General features: G+C 69.6%; 4 protein-coding genes across 6 annotated transcripts; 2 read left to right on the top strand and 2 right to left on the bottom strand.

The window, feature by feature from the left end:
* Positions 1-299: 299 nt before the first annotated feature.
* MED19 (mediator complex subunit 19) lies at positions 300-2,284 on the bottom strand. The gene is made up of 5 exons (XM_054197686.1): positions 2,048-2,284; positions 1,162-1,418; positions 979-1,075; positions 794-888; positions 300-637 (listed from the first exon to the last, which is right to left on the bottom strand). Exons 1-5 carry the CDS (start codon positions 2,241-2,243, stop codon positions 575-577), a joined length of 708 nt encoding a protein of 235 aa, XP_054053661.1. The 5' UTR covers positions 2,244-2,284; the 3' UTR covers positions 300-574.
* A 147-nt stretch (positions 2,285-2,431) lies between these two features.
* TMX2 (thioredoxin related transmembrane protein 2) lies at positions 2,432-5,106 on the top strand. 2 transcript variants are annotated; one of them, XM_054197681.1, is made up of 8 exons: positions 2,437-2,675; positions 3,303-3,363; positions 3,534-3,647; positions 4,010-4,086; positions 4,164-4,270; positions 4,358-4,423; positions 4,540-4,669; positions 4,768-5,106. In XM_054197681.1, the coding sequence occupies exons 1-8, from the start codon at positions 2,487-2,489 to the stop codon at positions 4,912-4,914; spliced, it is 891 nt and encodes a 296-aa protein (XP_054053656.1). In that variant the 5' UTR covers positions 2,437-2,486; the 3' UTR covers positions 4,915-5,106. The 2 variants fall into 2 exon arrangements, with proteins under 2 accessions (XP_054053657.1, XP_054053656.1); XM_054197682.1 differs by lacking the exon at positions 4,768-5,106 and having other exon boundaries at positions 2,432-2,675; positions 4,358-4,412; positions 4,540-4,664.
* A 742-nt stretch (positions 5,107-5,848) lies between these two features.
* On the top strand, positions 5,849-7,088 carry SELENOH (selenoprotein H). Of its 2 annotated transcripts, none has more exons than XM_054197689.1 (4): positions 5,849-6,069; positions 6,156-6,301; positions 6,375-6,488; positions 6,927-7,087. In XM_054197689.1, the coding sequence occupies exons 1-3, from the start codon at positions 5,924-5,926 to the stop codon at positions 6,473-6,475; spliced, it is 393 nt and encodes a 130-aa protein (XP_054053664.1). In that variant the 5' UTR covers positions 5,849-5,923; the 3' UTR covers positions 6,476-6,488; positions 6,927-7,087. The 2 variants fall into 2 exon arrangements, with proteins under 2 accessions (XP_054053664.1, XP_054053665.1); XM_054197690.1 differs by having other exon boundaries at positions 5,870-6,069; positions 6,923-7,088.
* Positions 7,089-7,141: 53 nt separating this feature from the next.
* On the bottom strand, positions 7,142-9,039 carry BTBD18 (BTB domain containing 18). The gene is made up of 3 exons (XM_054197680.1): positions 8,934-9,039; positions 8,185-8,321; positions 7,142-8,065 (listed from the first exon to the last, which is right to left on the bottom strand). The coding sequence occupies exons 2-3, from the start codon at positions 8,312-8,314 to the stop codon at positions 7,242-7,244; spliced, it is 954 nt and encodes a 317-aa protein (XP_054053655.1). The 5' UTR covers positions 8,315-8,321; positions 8,934-9,039; the 3' UTR covers positions 7,142-7,241.
* Between the last annotated feature and the right edge of the window lie 1,199 nt (positions 9,040-10,238).

Below are 10,238 nucleotides of genomic sequence, written 5' to 3'. Positions count from 1 at the left end.
TTCCACTCTGGGGTGACTCCCGTCCTGGGCAGGCCTGGGACGTGAGGGGCTGGGGGGGGCAGAGCCCCTCAACCCAGACCAGCAGCCCCAGCCAAGGCAGGAGCCCCCGGCCCAGGGCTCTGCCCCCTCCACCGCCCCCTGGTCGGGCAGGAGCAGAGGCAGGAGCTCAGCCACGACCCTCCCTCCCACAGCGCAGTGTGTCGGGGCAGCGCTGACCCCACGTGCCCAATGGGCTTCCCCGGTCTCAGCTCCTCACCTCGCCGTGATGGCCGAGGGTTGCAGCAGCCACCAGCCCCTCCTCAAAGCAGAGACTTTAATTAAAAGGTGACTAAAAAAGAGAGGCCCCGATGCACCGGGTTGTTTTGGTATAAAACGCCAAGGTCAGCAGCTCCAGTGCCAGCACAGTCTGTGTCCCCTGGTCCCGGGGCACTGCAGGGGTGTCCTCTCTGCCGGTGGGGAGGACAGGCCAGCCCGAGCCCCCCTGCTAAGCGCTGCAGGAGGGGTGAGTCCCTCCCCAGTCAGTCGGGGCCGTTCCCGGTGGCAGGGGGATCCCCGGGGTGGCACCGGCACGGCCTCACCGCAAGCTGCTGCTGGCCTGGGAGCTGCCCACCCCCGGGTGCTCCGGGCTGTGCCGGTTCTGCGGAGGAAGGACAGACAGACACGTATCCTGTGAGACCGCAGCTCCACAGCAGCTTCCCCGGGGAGTGGGGCCCTGCCCTGGGCCAAACTCGCTGCCAGACGCCCCCCGGGGTGGGCACAGGCTGGGAGTCAGACCCCGGCTCTCCCCACCCACCTTCTTTTTCTTCTTCTCTTTCTTCTTCCTCTTCCGTTCTGGATCCTCCTCTTTTTTCTTCTTTTTCTTCTTGTGGTCGGAGTCCGAGGGGGTTTCTGAAGAAACAAGAGCACTGGGGGAGCTGGGCAGCCCCCGGGGCTGGGCGGGGGAGGGGGCGGCTGCGGCAGCGAGGCGCAGCTCCTTACCTGGGGGGACAGGATCCTGGGTGCGGCTCTGCTTGTGCTTGTGCTTGTTCTTCTTCTTGGGTGGCTGGATGTGCATCAGGCGGCACTGCTCGGGCAGCTGGGGAGGGGAGATGGGGCTGGTCAGGCCGGGCCGGGCGCCTCCCACCCCGAGCGGCCGCCCCCGGCTCCCGGCCCCAGGCTCACCGGGCCGGCGTGGAGGCGGAAGCCCGTCAGCATGGTGCCGGTGAGGGGGGTGAAGGAGCTGCCGCAGATGGGGGGCTTCTCGATGAGGGAGCGCAGGCTGCTGTTGTCGTGGGAGCCGGGCAGGTCGATCATGCCGGGCAGGTCGGGGAGGAAGTTGCTGAGCTTCTCCTTCACCTTCTTGCCGCAGAACTTGTTGTAGGCGTGCTCCAGGTTGTAGTGCGTGATCAGGTTGGTGCTGCCCGTCAGCTCCATGGTGCCTGCGCCAGCCGCCGCCGTGGGGTGGGGTGGGGTGGGGTGGGGTGGGGTGGGAAGGGAAGGGAAGGGAAAGGAAGGGAAAGGAAGGGAAGGGATGGGAAGGGATGGGAAGGGATGGGAGGGCGCCACCCGGGCGGGATCCCCCCACACCCGCCCCGGGACCCCGACTCCGCATCAGGGACCCCTCCCCGGCGACCCCGTGGTCTCGATCCCCTTCCCCACCCCGGGCACCGGGACCCCCCGCCCCGCGACTCCCCCAGCAACCCCCCGGTCTCGATCCCCCTCCTCACAACGGGCACCGGGACCATCCCCCAATCCCGAGCCCCTGCCCCCCCGGCCCCGCTCCCCGCCCCGGCGATCCCCCTCGGTCTCGATCCTCTTCCCCTCCCCGAGCACCGGGACCCCCGGCCCGGTCCCCCCAAGGCCCCATTTCCCCCTCGACCGCGAGCTGCCCGGCCCCGTCCCCCCCGCACGCTCATTGGCCAGACGCGCTGTCAGTCCGCGCCTCCCCGCCCACCACCCTCTCCCCTCATTGGCCCGCCGCACCGCCAGTTACAACCGCGCCGCCGCTCTGCCGCTCCGATTGGCCGAGCGCGGCGCCCGCCCCCCACACCGCAGCCCCGCCCCGCACCTGGCAGCTCCCTAAGCAGGTAGAAGGGGCCGGCGGCGGCCTTGCGGGCCGCATCCTCGCCCGGCGGCGGCGCGGCGGCGGCGGGAGGCGGCGCGGCTCCCGCGCCCGGAGCCTTGGCGGGCCCGAAGCCCAGGGCGGCGGCGGCGGCGGCAGGCGGCGGCTCGGCCCCGCCGAACAGCGCCGAGAAGTTCTCCATCTTCCCGGCCTGCCCCGCGCGGGGCCGCCCCGCCCCGCTGCGATTGGTCCGGCCCCCCCCAGGCCCCGCCCGCCGCCACCGTTGCTAAGGGAGACTCTGGCCCGGCCTCTGATTGGCGGCTTCTCTCCTCCCCCCTGCATTGGTCCGCAGCGGTGTGGGACGCCCTTGACGGCGCCGCTCGCTATTGGTCAGTGGGGGAGGAGTCCCGCCCCCTGTGGAGGAGCGGCCGCGCGCGGAGGGAAGATGGCGGTGTTGGCACCGCTGCTGGCGCTGTTGTACTCGGTGCCGGGGCTGTGCCGCTGGCTGGCGCGGCCCTACTACCCGCTCTCCGCCCTGCTGGCCACCGCCTTCCTGCTCGTCCGCAAGGTCCCGCCGCTCTGCCAGGGGCTGCCCTCGCAGCGGGAGGACGGCAACCCCTGCGACTTCGACTGGGTGAGGCGGCTCGGCCTGGCGCTGCCCCGGCCCGGCCCCGCACTCCCGGCCCCGCATCCCCTGTCGCGGCCCGGGCCCGGGCCCGGCCTCGCGCGACCCGAACCACCCCCGCGCCCCCCGGCAGACCCCGCACCCCCCCGGCTTTCTCCCTCTTCCGGGCCTGGCTCCCCTCCCGCCCCTGCAGCCCGCCGGGCCTGCCGTGTCCCCCCCAGTCCCTGCGCCCCTGGGCCCTGCCCACCTCTGCTCCTGCGCCTCCGGCCCTGCTGAGGGAGGGGGAAGCCCGGTAGCTGCTGGCGTTGCTCTGCCGGTGCCGTCCCAATGATGAGGGGCTCCCCAGGCACCGGCGAGGATGGGGGGCTGTGCCCGTCATTGCAGGGGCATCCCCTCCTCCTTGCTGTGTCCGCCGCAGAATGCAGGAGGGAAAGGCTCCAGGAGGAGGCAGGGAACTGGCAGGCACCTGGGGCCAGCAGGGCCTGGCACGGCCGCTCGTCCCCGTGCCAGGCTGGGCCAGGAGCAGCCTGACTGCGGGAGGGCAGTACGGCTGCGGCCAGCACTGCATCTCGGCAGCACTGGGTGGCTGCATGGTGCCGGGGGTGCCTCCTGCTCACACCATCTCTCCTGTCCCAGCGGGAAGTGGAGATCCTCATGTTCCTCAGCGCCATCGTGATGATGAAGAACCGACGCTCCAGTGAGTTGGGGCCTGTGCTGTGGGGTGGGCACAGGGGGCTGCTTGTGGTTCCTCCCCCAAGGAGCTGGATGGGTTGGGATCTGAGGACCACATCTGGCCTACCCTCAGGATTCCCTCTCGTCTTCTCAGGGGATCTGGCCTCATCTTCTATTCCTCTCTCCCTTCTCCAGTCACCGTGGAGCAGCACATTGGGAACATCTTCATGTTCAGCAAAGTGGCGAACGCCATCCTCTTCTTCCGCCTCGACATCCGCATGGGCCTGCTCTATCTCACACTCTGCATAGGTGAGGCCTGCCGGGGTGGGGGAAAACTGCAGCACTGGGGGCGGCAGTGCTGCCCCCTTGGTGCAGCTCGGCCTGTCCTCTACCCCACCTGGCTGGAAGGGCCGGAGCCCCCTTCTGCCGTGGGGCTGACCTGTGCAATTCGCTGCTGGAGGCGGCTGCGAGTGTAAGGACTCTCTATGGGCTCAGGGGGCGGCAGTGGGCCAGGCGGGGCTCAGGAAGCGCCCTGAGGGGCAAGTCTGCCTGCCGCAGGGCTCACTCTGCCTTGGTTGCCCCCGGACGGCTCTGGGGCAGGAGGGGCCTGATCCCAGACCCATCCTGGGCACTGTGGAGGCAGGGAAGCCTCAGGGGCACTGTCGTTGCAGTGTTCCTGATGACCTGCAAGCCCCCCCTCTACATGGGCCCTGAGTACATCAAGTATTTCAGCGACAAGACCATCGATGTGAGTATCCCCTCCCCGGGGGGGTGCCAGGGGTCTCTGCCCGCCATCCCCCGCTGAGCCCCACACCCCTGCGGCAGGAGGAGCTGGACCGGGACAAACGGGTGACCTGGATCGTCGAGTTCTTTGCCAACTGGTCCAGCGAGTGCCAGTCCTTTGCCCCCATCTTTGCCGACCTCTCTCTCAAGTGAGTGGTGCCCGCCGGGGGCCTCGGTGAGGTGGTCCCGGCCCTGCAGTCACCTGTGACACAGCCGTGTGTCCTCGTCCTCCCCAGGTACAACTGTCCAGGGCTGCACTTCGGGAAGGTGGACGTCGGCCGGTACACGGATGTCAGCACCAGGTCTGGGGGAAGACAGCCTGGGCAGCAGGGCCTGTCCCAGGGCAGAGCCCCCGGGAGCTCCCGCACCCCCTCCAGCTGCCGGGGGTCACCATTGGCCTCTCCCCCTCCTGCTGCAGGTACAAGGTCAGCACCTCACCCCTCACCAAGCAGCTGCCCACCCTCATCCTCTTCCAGGGCGGGACAGAGACCATGCGCCGGCCCCAGATTGACAAGAAGGGACGGGCTGTGTCCTGGACTTTCTCCGAGGTGGGTGGGACTCCCCCCGGGGCAGGAGGGGGCTCGGCACCCAGCCGGTGCCCTGGGAAGGTGGGGTCGGGGGTGCTGACACTGCCTCTGGTCCGCAGGAGAACGTGATCCGTGAGTTCAACCTGAACGAGCTCTACCAGAAGGCCAAGAAGCAGTCGAAGCCGCGGGAGGAGGGGCCCGAGGAGCCCCCTGGGGCGCAGGCCGCCGCCGGGCACCCCGACGGGGAGACCAAGAAGGACAAGTAGAAGCTGCCCCAGGCCATCATCCATCGCACCTCACCCCGCCCCGGGCACCGTCCCTGGGGGCCGCCCGGCCCAGCCCCGGCCCCGTGGGGAGCCCCGGCGCGGGCGGGGCCCGGCAGGGCCGTAGGACAGACCCAGCCCCGCCGCGGGTAACGCTCATCCTCATCGCTGACAATAAACGGACCCTGACCCTGACCCCGACCCCGACCCTGACCCGCCGGGGGGCGGGGCCGCTGGGGAGGGAGTTTGGGAGGACGCCGCGCTCTGATTGGCGGGCGGGGCGGGGCGGGGCGGGGCCAGGCAGCGGCTGGCGCGCGAGCGGAACCACCGCGGCTGCCGCGGGGGGGGGGGGGAGGTCTGTCCGGTACCGCGGCCCGGCCCGGCCCGCCACCGCCGACCCGGGAAGAGGGCGAGCGGGTCCCGGGGAGGGGAAAGGTGGGGGGGCGGCTCGGTGCCCTGGCCCGCGGGCGCCGGAGCGCCGTTCAGCCCGACCGACACACGCACACCACACCCCGTGCGCCCCCCCCGAGTGGCGGCGGCCAGCGCGGCGCCCTGCGGTCGCGGCACGTGGTCGGCGCGGCGCGGCAGGTAGGAGGTGGTGCGGCTGCACCGGGACCCGCAGCACCCCCACCCCACCGGCCCGGTCCCTCCCTCTCCCCGCGGCGGGACACCCAGAACTCCCCCCCTCCCCGCCCGCTCCCCCAAAGCAGAACCCCGGGGCCCCCGCCCCTGCACCGCGGTAGCATCCCCGGGACCCCAGCGCCGGGACCCCCCTCCCCGCCCGCTCCCCCAAAGCGGGGTTCTCGGCACCCCCTTCCCGCCCACTAGGGCAGGATCCCAGCGGGGACACCCCACCCGCCCCCCATTGCCTGCCCCCGCGGTCGTGCCCTGGGGACCGGCCCCTCCTGTACCCCTTCCAAAGCAGGACCACCGTTGGGACCCTCCCTGCCCCCGGTAGCGGATCCCCGGGGTCCCCCCCGCAGGATCCCCATCGCCCGCGGCTCCCCGCAGGATGGCTCCCCGTCGGAGGAAGCGCGGCGCCCCGCGGCCGGCGGCGGCCGAGGCAGCGGAGCCGGCGGAGCCCCCGCCGAAGCGGGCGCACGCCCCGGGCGAGAGCAGCCCGGGGGTCGCCGGCCCCCGCGTCGTCATCGAGCACTGGTGAGCGGCCCCGCGGCCCAGCGCCGCCCCGGTGCCCGGGGGGGTTCCGGGGGGCTCCGGCTGTTAACCCCCCCGTGTCCCCCCAGCAAGAGCTGACGGGTGTTCGGGCGCACGGCGGCGGCGCTGAGCGAGGCCCTGCGCGGGGCCGCCGCCCACCTCCCCGTGGACATCAACCCCCGCCCGCCGCGCAGGAACAGCTTCGAGGTGTCCCTGGTGAAGGAGGACGGCAGCAGTGAGTGCCGGGGCCGGGGGGGCGGCGGGGGGGCTCCCCGGCACCCCTCACCCGTCCCCCGTCTCCTCCCCAGCCGTGGAGCTCTGGAGTGGCATCAGGAAGGGGCCCCCCCGCAAGCTGAAGTTCCCCCAGCCGGAGGCCGTGGTGGAGGCCCTGAAGAGCAGCTTGGCATAGAGACAGCAGCCAGGTGAGCAGGGACAGGGAGGGGATGGGGACGGGACTGCAACAAGGACAGGACGGGGACAGGGCTGAGATGGGAATGGGGACAAGATAGGAATAGGGTCGAGGCCAGGGATGGGATGGGGACAGGACAGGAAGAGGCATAGGACAGGTCAGGATGGGGACAGGAGGGGATAGGGACAGGACTGCAACAGGGACAGGACAGGACAGAGCTGAGATGAGGATGGGATGGGGACAGGGATGGGATGGGACAGGACAAGATGGGAATGGGACAGGTCGGGAACAGGGCTGGGATGGAGACAGGGATGAGACAGGGACGGGACGAGGCCAGGGATGGGATATGGACAGAGATGGGATGATGGGGACACGATGGTAGGGATGGGACAGGGATGGGATGGAGGCAGGGACACAGACCCCACCCTGACTGCCCTCAACCCCCAGCCAGACCAGGACCGGCATCTGTGGCATGAGCGTCCATGAAGAGGCGAGACGAAGTGGGGGGCACCCGCCAGCCCCAGTCCCGTCTCCGATGCTGCAGCTCCACCACAGGCAGCCGCCACTGGCCCCCCCTTGTTCCCCCACACCCCTCCTTGTCCCCCCACACCCCTCCTTGTCCCCCTGCTGTTCCCCAATAAAGCTTGGCAGCCCCACGGTGCAGCTCTGCCAGCTCCAACACTTTATTTCAGTGCCACGCAGCCCCTTCGCCGGGGGGGCCTCCCTGCCTGAACTGCAAGTGCAGGGGAGGGAGGGCACAGCCCCCCTAGGCAAGGACATCCACCTCCTCATCCGACCCGGAGGAGGGACAGGGCCAGACGCAGCAGATGCCGGGGGGCAGGCATGGTTCCGCCATCCCCACATCCACCTCCTCCTCCTCAGGGTCACCCTGGGGGTCCCCCAGCAGCACCACCTGCCCACAGCCCTGCTGGGGTGGGGTGGGCACCTGGCCCTGCTTCCTCCAGGGGGGCTGCTGGGGCAGGCAGTGCCTGCCCACCCGCCCCACTGCACCCAGGTCTGGTGGGGGCCGCAGTTCTGCCGCCCCCACATCACCCACGGCCAAGGCAGCGGGGGGCTGCCTCTCCCGCACCACCTCCCAGCACCCCCCACTCTCCACCTTCCGCAGCTTCACCCGCCCCACGGGGCCAGGGCTGGGGTCCAAGGTCCCTGGAGAGCACGGCCGCCCCTGCGGGGGGACACCAGCACTCCCAGGGGCACTGCTGGCACTGCCGGGCTCAGCCTTGGCACCCACCCCCATGGGGGAGCTGTGCCGGGAGGGTTGCAGGCAGGAGCGATCGAGCTGCCGCTGGGGCCCTGGCCTCACCAGGCGCCCCCCCCGCAGCTGCAGTGACTCCAGCTCAGTGACACGGAGGTGGCGGGCGGCTGCCAGCACCTCCTGCACCTCCTCGCGCGTGGCCTCCAGCTCGGCCGTGTAGAGGAACCGCACCAGCTTGCGCAGTGCCTCGATCTTCAGCCCCCCCAGCTCCAGCACCACCCTGCCACCCTGGGGGGGCAGCTCCCGGCGCAGCTGCTCCATGAAGAAGGGGCTGCAGACAGAGAGGAGGCAGCAGTGGGCCACCACCGCCTCACCTGCAACGCAACAGCGCCTGTCACCACCCTGCCGCCCCCCCTGCTCTCCCTGATTTCCCCTGGGGGGTGGCAGGGACCCTGAGGGCGCCAGCACCTCCGTAGCCATGCTGCCCGCTCACCTTCAGCCTGCAGGACCACGTCACAGAAGACATCGTCTCGCTGCTGCTGCTGGTGGAGCTGCTGGAAGGCAGTGCGAAGCAGGCGGGTGCTGCGGTAAAGCAGCCTGGGGGCAGCTGGCGGAGAGCCCATGGGCACCCTGCAGAGACAGCACGGCGCTGGGGTCACGGGGACTGCGCCCGCCTCCCCGTCTCAGACCGGGCTGAACGGTTTGGACACAGTGGGGCCAGCGCAGGTGCAGGCACGTTTTGCACCACCCCTGAAGCCATGCGGTGGTCCCCACGGCTCACAGCCACTGCACAGAGCCTCGCGTGTCTGTGCAATGGCTCACGCAGCCATGGGACAGCTATGCTACAGCCACAGCCATGCAACAGCCGTGAGACATCCATGTCACAGACATGCCATGATGATGGCCATGCCACAGCCACGGTGACAGCCGTGCGCGCCCGTGGGCTGCCTGCGTGTCCATCCGCTGACCCTGCAACCCCCCGTGCAGGCCCGGTCGCCCGTGCAGCGGCCAGGCCGAGCTCCACCGGGCCTCGCAGCGGCCCCGCCTCTCCCCGGGGCTCCGCTCGGCCACCAGAGGGCGCTGGCCACGGCGATTTTGGGGGGAAAACAGGCGGGTTTGGAGCCGGCCGTCGGACCCTCCGCCTGCCTACAGCCTGAGGCGCGGCCGCAGCCCCCCGTCCCGGCCCTGGCCCCTCGGCCCCCGCCCCGGCCCCTCGGCCCCCGTCCCGGGCCCGCCCCGTACCTGCCGCCGGGGGACGGGACCGGGACCGGGACCGGGACCGGGACCGGGGCGGCCGCGCTCACTCCTCGCGCCACGCGCACGCCTCGCGCCCGCCGCCTCGCGTGTCCCCGCGCCTCGCCCCGCCCAGCGGCAGCCCCGCCATTGGCCCATCCTGCCGGTCAATCTCACCAGCCAGCCAATGGAGACGCGGCAGCGGCTGTGGCGGGAAGGACGCGAGGGCGGGGCGCGGGCTGAGAGGGGCTCGGACGCCATGACAGGGCGGTGGCGGGGGGGGGCCGGGGCTGCGGGGGCGGGCGCGGGGTCGGGGGAGTGCCCATTGCAGGCCTCCGCCGACATGGCCACCCCGCTGTGACCCTGGCCGTTTCCCTTGGCCTTCCTCTGGCGGTGATGCCGACAGCAGGAGTCTGAAGGCAAGTGCTGGTGTTCTGTCGCTAAGTGGTGTCCTACGTGGTTCTGCTCAACACAGCCCCTGGGCCTCGGAGTGTGGAAGGCGGCAGGCAGCAAGACCGAGCCCCTGTGCCCACAGGGGTGCAGGGAGGTGAGGAGGGGACGGCCGCCCTGCCCCGGCCTTTGCCCCGCTCCCACAGGGCATGGACAGGCCGTAATCTGAGGAACGAGCTCTGTGCCACTCCTGGTCACCGTCCCTATGGCACTGAAGCACACAAAAATAACTGGGGAGCATGCTGTCTGCCAAGCAGCGCTTCTTGGCAGGATGGCACTGGAGTTCATTAGTACAGAGCCCTGTGCTGGGCCTTGTTTTGGATTTTCAAAATCTACTGTGGCCTTGTGTGTGAGAAATGGTGTTTTCGTGGCTCGCTGACGCCTCTCTTGGGAGGCGCGGGTGACACAGACAGCGGGCAGAAAGGGGAAGATTGATGGTGGGTATTTTGGAAGCCATCCTTCATGCAAACGATGCTGCCTACTTAGTCTGAAAGTATTTTGTCATTTTATAAAGCATCCATTGTAAAAACATCTGCGTCAGTCACTCCACACACACGAACAACAATTATAATAATCCCAGCCCGATTGCCCGGAGATATTAGCCGTTCTTACAAACATCCAAAGTGGGTGGAAATTTCAAGAGCTGCAGAAGAATAGGAGTCTAAATGACGCCGTAGATTTTAAACCTACAAAGTTTTCAAATGCAGTATCATCCCCTGCTATTTTCTGTGGCTTTGCAGATGGATTTTCATCTGGTTTGACATGTGAGGGTGTTGGGGTTTTTTTTTTCTACATTTTTGCTGCATGCAAGACACAAACCAAGGAAGAAAGTGCCTGATGATGGGCCCAGGCCAGCGGCCGCTA

Source organism: Rissa tridactyla, chromosome 4 (assembly GCF_028500815.1).
Source record: "Rissa tridactyla isolate bRisTri1 chromosome 4, bRisTri1.patW.cur.20221130, whole genome shotgun sequence".
NCBI classification, from domain to species: Eukaryota; Metazoa; Chordata; class Aves; order Charadriiformes; family Laridae; genus Rissa; species Rissa tridactyla.
Note: the sequence above shows the minus strand (reverse complement) of the source record. Positions and strands in the feature narration are given on the sequence as shown.